Source organism: Betta splendens, chromosome 5 (assembly GCF_900634795.4).
Source record: "Betta splendens chromosome 5, fBetSpl5.4, whole genome shotgun sequence".
Classification (NCBI taxonomy): Eukaryota; Metazoa; Chordata; class Actinopteri; order Anabantiformes; family Osphronemidae; genus Betta; species Betta splendens.
This window is the reverse complement of record NC_040885.2, coordinates 18,080,905-18,096,953: the sequence shown is the minus strand read 5'-3', so window position 1 is coordinate 18,096,953 and position 16,049 is coordinate 18,080,905. Positions and strand designations below refer to the sequence as shown.

The window sequence follows — 16,049 nt, the reverse complement described above, 5'->3', positions numbered from 1 at the left end:
GAAGCAGCCTGTTGCTTCACGTCTGCACACGTCAGGCTTCTGTCCAGAATCTAAACTCACCAGCATTTATGTCGATCAGCAGGAACAGCTCGCCCACGAAAGTCCTTCAGCAAATGAGCTTTTCTAGTTTTGTGTGATTTGGATTTTTACTGTCTGTGTCTGCAGTTTCACTACAGTGTTCTGTAAACTTAAAAATATCTGATGCAACTGATGCAGCTTAAAATGATCACTGGTTTATTGTGACAATCAGAGGAGTCTTGTATGTACTTAATGTAAAAAATGTTTATGACGTAGTGTATATGACTGTGGGAACAAAGCCAGACGTGTTTGTTTTATATACTGTATATTCTGACGTGAAACAGCCTTTTCAACGTCAATGTCTCCATGTTTTAGATCCTGAAGATGCTGATTATGTCTGAACTTCTTAAAACTACAAAGCTGTTCACACTGTCTGTGAGTTTGCATTCAGTGACTAAAACATAATGTGTGAACTGATACTGACCAAAGTGTAAACTGTTTCTTGAATAAAGCTTTTCTTGGCGCATTCATTCATGGCGCTGCTTTTGGTCCGCTGGGTGCAGGAGGCGGTGACGACCAGCAGGGGGCAGTAACGCTGCGCGCAGTAGCTACAACAGCTGACGTCGACGCTCCGTGAAGAAGAGCGCAGCCTCCCAGAAAACATGGCGCGGGCTGTGTGTTGGTTCGAGCACCTGAGCGGAATCGGCAGGTAACGGCGGTGTCATCGCACGGCTCGAGCCGAACGGTTCCCGCAGGACGGTTGTGGAGGAAGGACAGCGCAGGGACCGCGGTGACGATGAGCGACAGCCCCGCGACAGCCCGTCCGAGGAGGGTGTCCGCTGCCGCGGAGCTCGGCGCCAACGCTGGCCCTCAAGATGGCGAGGTGGTCGAGGCGCATCCTCGAACCGAGGCGCCCGCTGGTCCCGACCGGGCGGGCGCCGCTGCGGCGAGGATGGACAGGAGGAACTCGGTGCCGCCGCTGTTCCACCAGCGACACATGCCGAAGGAGCCGCTGAAGTTTCACATCCCGAGGAAAACAAAGGACAACAGAGGTGAGCGCCGCTGGCTTTTCCTGCAGCGGAGTCCCGTTAAAGCAGTCGATCAGACTTTACCCGTTCTGTACTGGACTGCACACAAAGTTAACGGTGTCACTGACGTCCGTGAGGCACAACGACCCAAGCGCCCTTTGTTTTCCACTAAAGGACAAATCACAGTTAGACGCGTTTGCTGAAATCTGAGCTAAATGCAGATGTGACACACGTCAACTATTGTCTCTGTATTTATTAGATGACGCTGTTATGAAGAGGTTCTTTGAAGCTTATGTTTCACGCAGAGGCTAAAACTATGCTAGCATTGTTAGCTAGCTACGTGCTTTAAAGGTTCCACTGGACGACTTTATCTCTATTTAACGCAGAGAATGCGAGTGTGAGGAGCTGTCAGTCGTGATCGGAACCTTTTGTTGTTACTACTCGGTGCGGGCGGACGTCCCAGCTGTTCAATCACCGCCTCCGTTTGTTTACATCTTAGCAGAGCTCGGTTCCAACGCTAAACTCCTGTGTTGAAGGTAAAACAGTGTTTCTACGGGGACATAGTTCTGGGCAGTGACTGTGACCAGCTGTGGCATCAGCGCGTCTTAAAGCTCAGTGTTGTTCTGCTGAGATGTGAGGTCTTCTCTGAAAAGGTGTCCAGATGGAAGCATCCTCTGAAACCCGGAGTCCTAGAGACCCGGTCCAGGTGGACGGCTCTGATCTCCTCCACACCATCAGAGATGCAGGCGTCTTTTAACTAGAACGTGCTGGATGCTCCTCTGTTTCCCACAGCACGTGATGACCTCGCTTCTCAGAACTGTTGTCTGCTTCCTCAACTGTCTTCCCTTTGTGACACATCATTTACTGAATGAACTTATTTTTAACGCCTTTTTCACCCATGTGCCGATACGGGACATGATGTCAAACCTCTTCTCTTAAACTGGTGTTTTTCCACATGAGGAGCACCTAATCCAGGCTAATCCGGGCAGCCTGCAGCAGGTGCCTCCCTCTGTGTGGGGGAGAGGCCCCAGCTGCAGGCTGCCCGGTCACTTGGGGATTTGGCAAAAAAAGGCTGCTGGTCTGAAACCTGTTTAGGTACAGGTGAGGCTCCAAGGTGTTTAAGGCTGTCCTTAATTGTAATTTGCAGAAAATCGCAAATAACAGTGGATGTAAACGCTGCACCAGATTAAACTGTTTGTTAATATTGCGAGTTTGTCTTGTCTTGTCTGGTATATTTTCATTTAAACAGGGTCACCACCCCTTCAACAAGTCTCCTCCTTTTATTATTAAGTGATCCGCCATCTGACCTCACCTCAGCGTCTGTGTCAGTCCTGGTTTCATATGGACAAATCTTTGGGAATTAGTTGTAAAGGCTTAATTCACAAATTCATTTTATACATTTTGTTTTCTGATGTCCACATACTATTGGAGGTCTCTACAGTTGAGGTGATCAAACAAAGAGTTAATCAGTGCTAACCGGTGTTAATCAGTGTTAATCAGTAATAACCTACATTTTTCCTTCAGCTCTGTTCCAGTATGTCTCCACTGAATCCAGAGAGTATGAAGACATGCTGACTATCCTGACCTCTAGCTTCATTGACCCAAGCTCTGCTGGCTGCTTCACCTACTGCCAGCCTCGCCTGGTCCACTGCGACCTGCTGGAGAAAGAGGTGAGCGATAAGGATCAAGCCAACTTTCATTCATTCTTCCCCTGACACAGTAGTTGTTGTTAGACAGACAGATGCCATGGTCAGCGTTTATACCAAAGAACTGCTTACTTCATCCATATGCTCAGTTTTATTTTTTGTTTTATGTTTTATTTGTATATTTAACACAGGTTGACTCTTTGCTTCAGCCGAGTCACCTGAAACACATCTTAGCTACACTTTAACAAATCCAGTCACATGAAGCAAAACGTGTGTGTGTCTGTTCAGTTTGTAGAGAAGAGGAGGGAGATGAAGGCAGAGGGGAGGACGGATAAGGAGCTGGAGGAGAGTTACTGTTTCTTGCAAAGTGATACTGATAAGGTGAGATAAACAGTGTCTACTATGAAATGAAGATGTAAAAGAAAAACTTGTATCTTTGTACTCATGATGTTTTTGGTATTTAAGAGATGTTTTTTATTCATGTTTGTCATTAATTATACAAAGTGTAAAAAGAACTGAAATGATAGATTTCATTCATTTGTCTGGTGTAGTTGCATCCGCTCTGTGAGAAAGGGCTGATTGTGGGTCACAGCTGGATCACGGTGCTGGGAAACCCCAAGAAAGGCAAGTCAACAGACCCATGAGAGACAAAAATGTCACCTTTTTTCTGTACACTGAGAACAGATCTCTAATGAATGTGAAGGGAATGAGCTGTGGTGTTGAGCTGGTGTGTATTTGTCTGTCTCCAGGAGTGTATTTGTGCAGGTTCTCTGACCTGCTGCAAATGAACGCCCTCAATCCTGGATCCACAGGGGAGCTCATCATATTCAAAGTGATGAAGGTAAACTGTCCGTCCTGTCATGATCACCACTGCCTTTTAATCCCAATACTGAAAAAGACCTTAAACCTTTTTATGGTTTATTTAACTGTAAATAAGTATTTGTTTTTGGTTTCAGGGGAAAGTGAAGAGCATTTATGAAAACATGAAGAACCTCCTAGATCCAACGCCTCGCTTCGACAGCCACATCTCCAAGAATTCCTGCAAAGTAACTTCGCTCAGCTCCTACAGAGCCTTCGAACTCACACAGGTACAAAAGCAAAGGCCTTGTGATGTTTTTTTCTGTTTCTTGGGTTGAACCCGTCCTAGCTCCTGTCATTGAGCTTTATTGTTCTGTTCGTTTCAGCAATACTTCTATGAATACATATTTGACGAGCTGCGGCAGCGCCCTCGTCAGGTTTGTCCATATGCCGTCGTCTCTTTCCACTTCAAGGGAAAAGACTCTTCACTTCCCAGCAAACCTCTGGCGCCCCGTCAGGTATGAAGACCTGGTCACAGGGTGTGAACCGTTTAAATGTAAAAATGACTAGAAGCCTTTGTTTAGCTCTGTCTTGAACTCAGAATTCAGAACTCATGAATTGACAGTTTCTCTACCTGTTTTGACGCACAGGTTGAACAGTCAGTCGTCAGAAGCGAGTAAAGGTGAGAACCAGTCCCGGTTCTTCATCTGTTTGCATGAAACATAAGGAGTGCTTAACATTTAAATCCTGGACGTGGAACATGTTTTTACTCTGAATGAAAGCGATGCTGTCTTCTGTCTCTCAGAACGAGCTCCGTACACGGTGTGGACTGGAGATCTGGTCCGAGGCGACCGGGTCCTCTTCCAGATCTCCTTTCGCTCCTTCTCTCCTCCTTTGCTGCCTCACAGAATGTAAGCAGTGAACTGACTTCCTGCATCTTTTAGCCACATTTACTTGTTTGCCACAGATGTTGGCTTTAGAGGGGATCCTTAATCTAATGCTTATGATTATGATTAGATTAGATTTTAAAATATTTTACTCTGCATGTCTATTTTTCCTTTTTTAGACCAGAGAAGTTGGAAATCGGTTGTTTGATGAGACTCGACCAGGTGACCAAGGTGGTTCCCTCCGTTCTGTTCTCATACAACCTTTACAACAACAGCCAAGAAGGTAAAGTCACATTAGTGATGGAACACACAAGGTGGCGTGACTGGAGGCGAACGCTGGGCTGGGCGGACATCTTAATATTGTAATGTTGTTGTTTGCATAGTGGTGACGAATGGGTACTGCTGTAGTCTTCTGGAGGTGATTGACAGATGTCGGCCAACGACCAGTGTCACGAAGCTTCTGCAAGAACTGGAGTTAAAAAATGTGGTGGGTTCTGTTTTTTTGAACTTAGTTTGAAGACAGACTTGTTGTTACCTGTTGCTGTTTGTAACTCAGAATAATTTCTCCACCAGTCTGCAGCCTTCTTGACTGTGCAGGACGGCTGTGTGCTCTGTACATCACTTCATGCTAAATAAGTGCTGTCTGTTCTCCAGGTTCTGGTTACTCAGCTGACGGAGAGAGGGTTTCTCTTCCTCCTCTCCAGTGTTCAGATGGCCACACCCACTGGTATGTTGACTTATTACATAGAGGACAATCTGTGTCCAGTACCACCACAACACTTACCTCTTTTGAAATGTGTGCCTTTCAACTGATGGAAGTGAAGAACTATGTATTTACCACATAGTTGCTTGTCAGTAATCTTGGTTACTCATCTACACAAAATTTACATACAGTAAATGTTGATGTGATTTTAATGTCAGATTTATTTTGGATCATATGTTCATAGCTTATTGTAGAATTTTATTCAGGATGTTAAACACATACTGAACAAACTGCTACAATAAGCTACCTTCGTTGTCTTGAATGTTTTCAAAGAGCTCGCGTCCTGATAGAATGAGCCTGTTTTGTTTCTAGAGAGAGGAGACAACTGGAAGAGGTGTCTTCAGGCCCTGTTTGTATTCCCCGAGTCCAGAGCTGTGGTCAGATCCAGTGAGTACAGGGCACTGGTGGGCGGCGGCTCGTGTCCGTGTTAGTACTAGTATATAAAGAGCACGGTGACGGATTCAATTGTATGGTAGTAAATGTGTTGATACTGATTAATGCAGCAAGTGCAAGTCAGCTGTGGACAGCGAATCCAACCCTCCTTTTTCCTGTTTCCGTAGCATCGCAGTGTGCCTCCTCCTTCCCTGATGCCACTCAGTCATCCCCAGCCGGTGCCGCGGTGATGCCGAGGCTGAGCCGTTTCATCCCAGCGCTGCACCACGCCCTCATCAAGGCCCGCGCCAACCCCCCCCCTGAGCTGTCCGCTGGCGTGGAGCATCAGGTGCGGGAGTACTTAATGGGACTGAACGATGGCAAGGTACAGTACAGCCAAAGTGTTTGAGCTGGATTGGTTGAGGTTGGTCTTCATGGACCACACCTTTTTATAAATGTGTCTCTGCCCCAGGTTCGACAGTACCCAATGGGCGAGTATGACTCCAAACTGGATGAGCGAGGAACGGTGTTTCCTGCCCCCAGACACCACCGGGTCAACTTGGACGGATACCTGCGCTCGTACCTGTACAGCCCCACCTTCTACCTGCTGTCTGTGGCCTGTGCCAGGACGATGATGGAGGCTCACTGTGGTTCTGAGGAGCAACAGGAGGTGAACAGATCAAAATTATTTTCAGTTTTAAATCAGTTTCAATATTCACACATTTATTTCTGTTTTAATAACTGATATGTGTTCTGTTCAGATTCAGCAGCTGATTGACCACATTCTGACCTGTAAGAGGAACGCAGAAAATGAGGTGAACAGGGAGGAATCGAGGCAGAAGGCACCAGGGCGGAAGAGAAGGTTGGAACAGGAAACGGCAGAGAGGACGCTGAAATTCCTGCGGGCATCGCAAGCGCCAGGGAGACAGACGAAGGTTCCAGGTGAGACGGCTGCTCGGCGCCGAGGAGTTTGTCCTGCAGCACCACTGGGCTGAGTGACAGTTAGGGAGTGGACAGGTTTTACCACCGGTTGTCTACAGATTTGAGTTTCAGTTCGCATTTATGACTTGATTTGTATTAATACAATATATTTCTGCTTTGTGCCTCTAGTGGAGGGAAGTCACGTCTCAGCCTCTCCTGGGTCTCTTGAGTCTGTCGTCAGCTCTGTTGGCTTGAGGTTCATTGATCTAAAGGATGATGGATCTGAACTGGCTGCCAGGCTTCTCAGTTTGCTGACGGGTAACTGTCTATTGCTTCTTCCTTCTTGACAATGCAGCTCTTATTTTATACCCTGTGATATTTGCAGGACTCATGTTTCCTGCTTATAACTGGCAGCAGTTTGTAAAGCTGATAACAGACTGACTGTTATCTGACAGGCCTGAGCCAGGCTGCCAGTGGTGTCACCACTCAGAGTCTGGGGGAGGGGCAGGACGACGGGCAGAGGGAGTCTCCGTTCGAGAAGCTGGCCACCAAACTGGGTCTGCCCACAAACTGTGACATCGACCTGAGGAGGCAGGAGGACCTGGAGGTAACTGATGGTTAATGTCAATTTGTGTTTGTATAACAGATTAAATAACTGATTTGCCCGCAATCACCTGTTTGTTCCTTTATTTATAATAAAGGAATAATAAAAAAAAGAATATTAATATTAACCATTTATTATCTTTCTACTGAACTCAAACAAGGACACAGAAATAAAATTTAATTTGATATAAAGGCAGTAAAAATAATTCTGCAGAGTCACTCGGTGCTGCGCAACACTGTACCTGGTCAACCTGACCTGCAGCACATGCCAAGGGTTCATACACTGTACCTAAAAACAAGTAAAGACCTTTTTCTGTGACCTTGCCAACACTAACAGAAGGATTATCACAGCACTCCACACCTGCCATTCGTGCAGAAACCTGACTATTGCTTTAGGCCAGACTGAAACGCCTGATGCTTCTTGTTGTTTTATGTGAAAACCTACACACAGAAGATGAGGTTCACCGAATGTGGGGTTTCGTGTGTGTGTGTGTGTGTGTGTGTGTGTGTGTGTGTGTGTGTGTGTGTGTGTGTGTGTGTGTGTGTGTGTGTGTGTGTGTGTGTGTGTGTGTGTGTGTGTGTGTGTGTGTGTGTGTGTGTGTGTGTGTGTGTGTGTGTGTGTGTGTGTGTGTGTGTGTGTGTGTGTGTGTGTGTGTGTGTGTGTGTGTGTGTGTGTGTGTGTGTGTGTGTGTGTGTGTGTGTGTGTGTGTGTGTGTGTGTAGGAACAAACAGGCAGCATTAGTAGTTTGGAGGGATTCAGCCCCAGCTCCCACAGCGGAGAGACAAATCACCATGGAGCAGCGCGAGCAGGAGGACGAGGGAGGAGAGCAGGAGCACACGAGGAGGAGGACGAAGAGTGTCAGATCCCGTGGGTCCTAATCCCCATAACAGGTAAAAAAGGTTCAAAGAGCCAGAACCAAGATATGCCACAGGGAATATTAAACATGATGCAACAGCTCAAAGTGGAATATGCCTTGGTGCTGATGTTGAGTTTTCTCTCCTTGCATACATCCATTTGATTTGAGTGTGCTGGATCTATTGCTGCCTATTAAATTTGGGTCAGCATACAAAATTACAGAATTAAGAATAAGAGAATTAAGAGAAGCCTGGATTCTGTCTGCAGGTCTGTGTTCGGAGCGCTACACCCACAGAGACCGAAACATCCCTCAGGACCCTCGTTTCCAGCACCTTGCCACAGCAACAAGCGTCGCCACAGCAACCAAACCTATGAGGAGGAGCCCCACCCCGTCCCCACAGCCCAGCCCACCTCCCTCCCCTTTCCAGTGTCCGTCCCCTGAGCCCAGCCCTGCTCCCTCACCCTCCCAGTGCCCGTCTCCCGACCCAAGCCCTACCCCTTCACCCTCCCAGTGCCCGTCTCCAGAGCCCAGTTCTCCCCCCTCACCGTCTGAAGTCCTGTCCCCGGAGCCAAGTCCTCCAACATCTACCCCTAAATGCCCATCTCCACAGCCCAGTCCTTTTTCTTTCTCCCAATATCCCCCTCCCCCCTCCTCTATCCGTTGCCAGCCCCTGACGCCTAATGAGCTCAATCCACTTAACAAGGAGAAGAAGCACTTAGCCCCCACAGTCCCCAGGGAGTTCACAGGTAACTCCACCAACCCACCACGGCTTTAGTTTGTGTGCTGCCACCCACAGTTTAAATGTTTTCAACCGATAGTAGCTATAAAATGACATTTCACTGTGTAATCCTTCAAATGAAGAGCAGACCAATGTCCTTATCGAAACACTTGAAGCCTGAACATTCATTTTTGGCTTTGTGTAATGTTTATTTTGTATCATCTGTCATTATTATAACTATGCTTTCTCCTGCAGCAGTGTCCATGCACAGACATGAGAAACCTCAGGGAAAAGAAAAGAATGAAGAGCCATCTACACTAGCCTCCATCCGTCCATGTGCTCCTCCAGCTCCAGAGAGGAGGAGCTCCTCACCCCCACTGACTGAGCGCAGAAAGGAGAATGCACGGGAGGTGGACGATGCACAGCGGGAGTTAAAATGCCAAGATGAGGCCAGAAATGCTAGGAACAATGTGAAAGTTTCAGATTTCAGAGGTGAAAGGGTTTGTGAAAAGCAGCAGCAGGAGGAACGAGCAAAGGACGTCGGAGGAGCATCTGTGTTCGCTTCATCTGTCTCCTCCTCTGCGTTTTCGGTCAGAGCTATTGACAGCCTTGTGGACAAACATCTCGGTGACTTCTCCTCTGAGGTACAGCTCCTCCTTCAGGAGCAGAGCATTCACTATAATGTCCCGCAGTCTCCACACTCCACCTCCAACCCAGAAACCAGCGAGCATCAACGCGTGCCCCCACATGCCTCCATATCACAGTTTTCCCAGTACGTGTCTTTCTACAACCCCTGCCCCCCCGTCCAGGACTACGTCCATTCACTGCAGAGCAGCATTAGCAGCATGCTAACGGAGTTTGAGAGGAGGCCAAGCCTCAACGCAGACGACGGCCAGAAGGATGCAGATGCTGTGCTGGCGAGCAGCGTCAGTGCTTTCGTAGCCGGCATCCGCTCGGCTAATGCTGCTACGGACAACGATGAGGACATTTCTGCAAGCAGTGAACTCACGGCTGCTGATGTCAACGCTTCAGACAGACAGACGCCTGCGCCTGCTGGTGTGACTTTACCTGTTCCCTCCTCTGCGACTGCTCCCCCCCTCCCTCCTGCACAGACCACGCCTCTACTGCCCCACTGGCAGCCGCAGCAGAGCGGCAGGTTAGAGATCAGCAGGACGGTCACTCAGGATGTTGGGCAAAGTCAAGGCAACAGCACCGTAAGGACTGCACATTGTACTAGCGGTGCAGACGCTGGGAGCACTGCTGCAAGTTCAAAGTGCGACGCAGCTTTGCCAAAGGCCGGCATCGTCTCCAAGCACTCTGCAGAAGCACCTCAGTCCTCTGAGCCGGTCTCCAGCTCGGCATCTGGGCCGTTCCCTGGGAATGGCACAAATCTCGTTCCCCCACCCACGGCCCTGAGCTCCCTGATCAGCCAGCTGCAGCCAGAGGTGTTCAGCAGCCTGGTGGAGATCATCAAAGACGTCAAGAGGAATTCCCTGCAGTTCTACCTGCACAGCACAGAGCCAGAGGACCCGTTCTACGAAGATGTCACGGTAAGCTAGCGGGTATCATCGCTCAGAGTATCATCAGTACATACACCTGACTGTAGGACATCAATTGATTTAAATAGTAAATAGTAGTAAAAAAGTCTAAAATTCCTTCTTAAAGAATAAAAGTCAACCACAGCCTTCAGTTGATTATTTGAGCCACATTTATCTGTTATTTTGAAACTAACCTAATGGATCATCGCTTTGTGTAATCTGTTGAACATTTGCATTGCATTAACAGGCTTGTAAAGTCTAGTTAATCAGAAGCAAACTGCGCGTGTGTGCTCTTGTTTTGCAGGAACTCCTCCTGAAGCAGGGGAACACGGAGCTGAATCCTTTGGCTTTTCTGAGCCAGGAAACCTCTGACGACAGACTGCTGGTCATCATTAGGAACAAAGACATATCTGGACACATACACAAGGTGCCTCTGAATGATACGTTACAGAGAGCAAACGGGTATTTGATGACACAGGATGCATCAGTATTATCTGTGCACGTTTGCCGCATGTCATGGTTCGAGTCTCAGTTCTGTTTTTGACTTCCCAGTTTTAAAATAGCTTCATCCTGTGTTGTTTAGTGCTTCTGACTTAATGGCCAGCATCTTTCTATCCATGTGGTTTGCCTGGTTGTAAGCTCCACTTGTTGTCTTGTCATTGCTCTTGTTGCCAGATAGAATTTTATGCAGCTGTCACACTAAAATGCATCTAACAACACAAGTGGTGGCATACGCCTCCCATTACATGTATACATGAATAATCAGGCTTCGTCACTCTGGGAGGGTAGACGTTGGTCATAAGTACAGGTCTCAGATCAGCTCTTCAGCTCTCTTCAGTGAGTCTGGCATGAAAGTGAGAGCACTGCCCCCTCCAGCTGATGAAGCTGCCCACAGTCTCAGTGTACGTGTGTCCACGCCCTGCTGTTCCTGTGCACTGTCTGAGAGAGCCCTCAGCGCTGACGTGTAATAATGGGTTTTAGATTTTTGTGTGTTACTGTACTGTCACTGGGTGATGCTCTATGCAGCCTAACAAAACTCTCTAACACGAGAATGTGATTGTGTGCTAATCAATCAGATCCCAGGCCTGATGTCCCTGAAGCGACATCACTCTGTGGTGTTTGTGGGAATCGATGCCCTGGATGATATCCGGAACAACAGCTACATTGAGCTCTTTGTGTCTGGAGGCTGCATCGTCTCAGATGAGCTGGTCCTCAGTCCTGACTTCATCACACATGGTATGTCAGGATTTTAACCATTGTAAAAGTGACTTTAGGTACATAACTCATACACTATTAATAATTATTATACTATTACTATTTTTAGGTTATAAAGTCTAATAAAATATTTTGGGCTAGAACTGTTTTGCACCAATATTATTATTGAGACGACTGCATCTTTGGCTGTGATTAACTGATGTTTTGGCTAATGTTGTGTCATCGTGCAGATCGACTAGCTTCACTGCTGATGTTCCTGGAGCAGCACAGTTCTCCAGAATGTGTTTGGAAGTGGAAGGTTCACTGCAAGACCCACAGGAAATTAAAGGAACAGGCCAGGTACTCGTGCTTTAGCAGCGTGAGAGCTGACATGATGCTCAGCAGTCACAAAATAGAGCTGTGAGGCGTAAGAGCCACAGTCTGTTGTGATGCTATGACATCCCAGAGCTTTAGTGCTGATCACCCCTCTGGCAGGATGTACCAACATGTATTAACTCATGTAAGGTCATTTTCGTGTCAGGTTCAGGAAAGATGCAGCCAACCTATTGGATGTGCTGTCCACCTACCAGAAGCGGCAGATCGTGGAGTTCCTCCCGTATCATCACTGCGACATGATGAATCACCAGTCACCCGACCTGGACTGTCTCATTGAGCTCCAGGGCCGCTACACACAGTACCGTCACACAGTCTTCCTCACTGGTACGTACCCGTCACCAGGTTGTTGATCAGTGGCAGCGGCTCAGTGATGACCTCATCAGGTTTTCATCCAAGCAAATCGTATCCTTTGTCTTTCAATCAGAGCATCAGTTTGAGAAGTTCGCTGCCTATTCTGGTAACGGCATCATTGTGGCCAGTATTAAAGAAATTCTGCACGACTTCACCAGACTGGTTGGTTACCGTGAAATCAAGGACAAGCAGCAAATCACGGATGAGCTGCTGGCTCCTAAAGGTCAGTGGAAGGATGCACATGTCATAGAACAAATTAGGAAGTAAAGTAAACATTCTGTGGGCTGAAACCAATCGGTGATGGAGGAACTGTTTTTATTTATTTATGGAGTATGAATCCTTCTTTGTACATATAGCTCTGTGTTCCCTCTCTCCTCAGGTCTCGGCAGACAGTTTAGTCAGTGTGACTGTGTCAGGCTCTGAACCTTCTGCCTCTTTCTTCCCAGAACACATTAGTTCCCTGTCATGTTGTGACCAACCTCTACAGCCTGCCTCTGGCCTCCCGTCCCTCCCCCATCTCTCTGACCAGCTCGTTCCAGATGGCTCCAGTAAGGATCCTGTACCACGACATTCAGACACAGACTTTGAAGCTTTGCGACAGGCCATCTCACAGCTGCGGGCCGAGCGGCAGCGGCAGCAGCAACATCCGACTGACTCCCAAATCGATTGTGTCATTACCCCCCTCAAAAATCACCTTCCAGATCCTGGTCCGGTAGTTAGTGGTTCCACTGTCCCTCCCTCAAGTCAGGTCCTTCCCACTGAGTCAGTCCAGCTCACTCATGGCAGAAAAGCAGTAGCAGCCACTCTGGACTCGATCTACTCATCACTGCATCCAAAACCAGAGGTCCAGGAGGAAGCGAGCGGTAGAATGACACCTCCTGCTGAGATGCAGAGAAAAGCAGACGCAGCAAAGACTAAAGATCAGGGAGATGGAACGCCAGTAAAAGCCTTGGGAGTTCATGAGACATGTAACAGTGACGTCTCTACTCCTCTGTCCATTCAAACCACAGCTGCTGTGGCAGGTCCAGCTAATAACCAGCCAGACTCGACCAGCGACAGAACAGAAAAGGTGGAGCAGCAAGGAGAACCAGCATCTCCCAACACCACCAAACATAGTGAAGCCTCCTCCAATACTGCCAGCTGTTCTGCAGGGGGGGGCAAGCCGAGGTTAGTAAACAATGTTGAGCTTTTTTCGTATGTATGATCCTACACTTCCCTGGTTCTATCCATAGTGACCTCATCAGACTAACTGAAAACCATGCTGCTTCCAGCTGTTGACTGATGAAATGTCCTATTAACTAAACCGGTGCTTGTGAAGTTCTGATTAGGTCAGAATCTCAGAATAAGTGAACTGGATAATAAATGTTCATGCCTTCTCTTCATAGAAATGCACTTTCAGGCCGCGAGCAGCCCTCAAGAGCGGAAACAGCAACACCTGAAAACAAGCCCAAAGGAAGCATCACCATGGCAACGGGCCAGAATGACAACTCAAATCCAGTTTTGCCCCGTTTGCAGCCGATCACACAACATCTGCAGCTCCACAACCAGCAGCAGCAGCAGCAGCATATAAATGAGCAACTTCATATCCCGCAGAGACACTCACACCATCAACATCTGCCTCAGCAGCCGTGGGGGATGAGTCTCCTGCAGCCCCCACACATAGCCCACCTCCCCAGACAGCCCTTCCCCCCGGGCCACATGCTGGCGCCCCTCTCCTCTCTGGGAGGCATAAGGAGCCTCTTGGGCCCCACATCTGTCTGGACAGGGGGTCTGAGCCCTGCAGGCGCTCTGGTCTGGGGAATTCCCCAAGCTGGCACGAGCGCTAACATGCTGAGGGGCTACCGCAACCCTGCGGGTCAGGGCAGCGGCAGGTACAGAGGGGGGCAGCGAGGAGGAGGCTTTAATGGGATGTAGAGACCTGTATCAGTCTATGCTCCCAGACTCAGGATCATAAATTAATTTTTACACCTGATTGACTTCACAGTCTCTGCCATTTTAGAGGTTTAGTTACAAAAGGAATGTAGAAAATCCAAAGTCATCAACTGGTAAAAGAAATGTGCAAAACAATTTTTATTTATATGGGTTTCAATTGACAGAAAGAAGAGATTCAGTTTGTAAATGCTAAAACTGAGTGAACAAGAGGAAGTAATGTTACCTATTTTTGTGTAATGTACCAGAAACTGGATTTAGTTTGACAGAAAGAAAAGTCAAAATATTGACTTAACAGTGAGGCTGCAGCAACGGGCCTAATGCATCAAACCATCAGAGGAGAACGAGCTTCTCCTTTGCATTTAACTGAAACAAATAACTGTGTTACTAATGTGATAAAGACAAATGTGTGTTTCCATTTCAGAGACTTCAACCTTGAAGAATTATTCCCTTATGTAATTTTCTAATATTTGCTTCCTCCAGAGTGAATTTTGTTTAGTCATTTTAAAAAAAGGCCTTCCAGTGACTTTGTGTTTTCAACATTCCCGTTTTTTACACACATCCAGCATTCTCAGAATCCGGTTCTGGGAAGTGTAGTGTGACAGATCTGGATCGGGGCCTGGTCCTACATAAGCGTGAAGCCTCAGAACATGACGCTTAAAGCCCCAGAGTCAGATGCACTGTTAGATGTAATGTGTGAACCTGCTCACACAGCTAACCTGTTGGCAGCTGTTGGAATAAACCCACTGGAGCCACAACCTGCTGGTGTATTAGCCCTTGTTAATATATAAAACATGGAAGGAAGATGCCATAAATCACTGTGTGGGAGATTTTGTCTCTTTCCAAAGTGGAAGTTCATCTAACTCAGACTGAAACCAACTGTACATATGTCGATTTGTGGGTGATTTTCAAACCAGCGTCAACTAAACAAATGTTGATGTGAGTTCATCTGTCGTTACATTAAACCAGTTTTGATACTGTACAAACACGAGCTTGGACTGAAATGTTGAGACTTGTTTACTGACGACATCTTCGACCCTTAAAGGACTTTTTCTGGATGGATGAAAGGATGTTTTTGCGTCGTCCTCTTTATAAAGGAGATTACATTCATCCTGAACTGAAGACGCACAGACTGCCTCACGTCTTCCTGTGGTTGTACAATAGTTCTGACTGAATGTTTGGTTTGGTATCGGAAGGCGGTTTGGTTCATTGTTTTATGTAGAAAGTCACTCTGTAAAGACCGATTTTAACTTAATCTTTTTTATGTTGTTTTTTTTACATCAGAGTTCTTGGTTTTCTTTTTTATTAAACTTCTCTGCAAAACCAGACTCGACACGATCTTTTGAAGGTGATGCCTTTTCTCAGGTGTTCATTGAGTGCAGAGCAAAGGTTTTAGGTCCTTATGAAGTGCGTCCGTTCTGCCGTCTGTCAATCGACCAGATGATTTTTCATCTCTCAGATGTGTAAATTCTGCAACATGTTCTGGTTTGCCCTCTGCATGCGTCCATGCCAGAACACTGAACACAAAGTTTTCCTTTCTATTTTACTGTCCCATCCAGCAGTTCCATCAGGCCGAGCTTTATATTTTGATGGACAGTTTTGCTTTTTCCAGTTTGTTTTATGGTATTAGTCTTTTCTAAATAATTGGGATGATGTGGAGTTGGAGGACAGGTTGAGTCTGGGGAGATCTAGAAAAAGTACAACCAGATGCTGAAACCAAATAAATCAGTGAGGCAAAAAATACATATATAAATATCTACAACAGAAATAAATTGTGAATATGTTGTTAACTGTTAAGAATTAATACTAATACAAATGTTAAGCTGTGTGCATACACTCATACATAAATACATGCATACACCTATGCATACATATATATTATACTTTTTTTTTCTTGTATATTATACATAATCACATAATACTTAATAATAGCCGTGATTTTGTTGCAACTACCATAATTAAACATTGTTGATGGTGATAACATTAATTGACAGCAGCAGTTACAGCTAAGATTGGTTCTGGTGTTGTGT

At 46.7% G+C, this 16,049-nt stretch overlaps 1 protein-coding gene across 1 annotated transcript; it reads left to right on the top strand.

Annotated features, from left to right (window-relative positions):
- The first annotated feature begins 653 nt into the window (after positions 1-653).
- On the top strand, positions 654-15,343 carry tasora (transcription activation suppressor a). The gene is made up of 28 exons (XM_055509117.1): positions 654-1,070; positions 2,571-2,716; positions 2,981-3,073; positions 3,244-3,316; positions 3,442-3,533; positions 3,649-3,780; positions 3,877-4,003; positions 4,116-4,172; positions 4,296-4,401; positions 4,557-4,660; positions 4,761-4,864; positions 5,032-5,104; positions 5,453-5,527; positions 5,701-5,897; positions 5,985-6,182; positions 6,274-6,454; positions 6,623-6,751; positions 6,889-7,040; positions 7,759-7,927; positions 8,160-8,639; positions 8,867-10,161; positions 10,454-10,576; positions 11,226-11,385; positions 11,595-11,703; positions 11,885-12,063; positions 12,164-12,313; positions 12,537-13,257; positions 13,476-15,343. Exons 1-28 carry the CDS (start codon positions 815-817, stop codon positions 14,002-14,004), a joined length of 6,210 nt encoding a protein of 2,069 aa, XP_055365092.1. The 5' UTR covers positions 654-814; the 3' UTR covers positions 14,005-15,343.
- Positions 15,344-16,049: the final 706 nt, after the last annotated feature.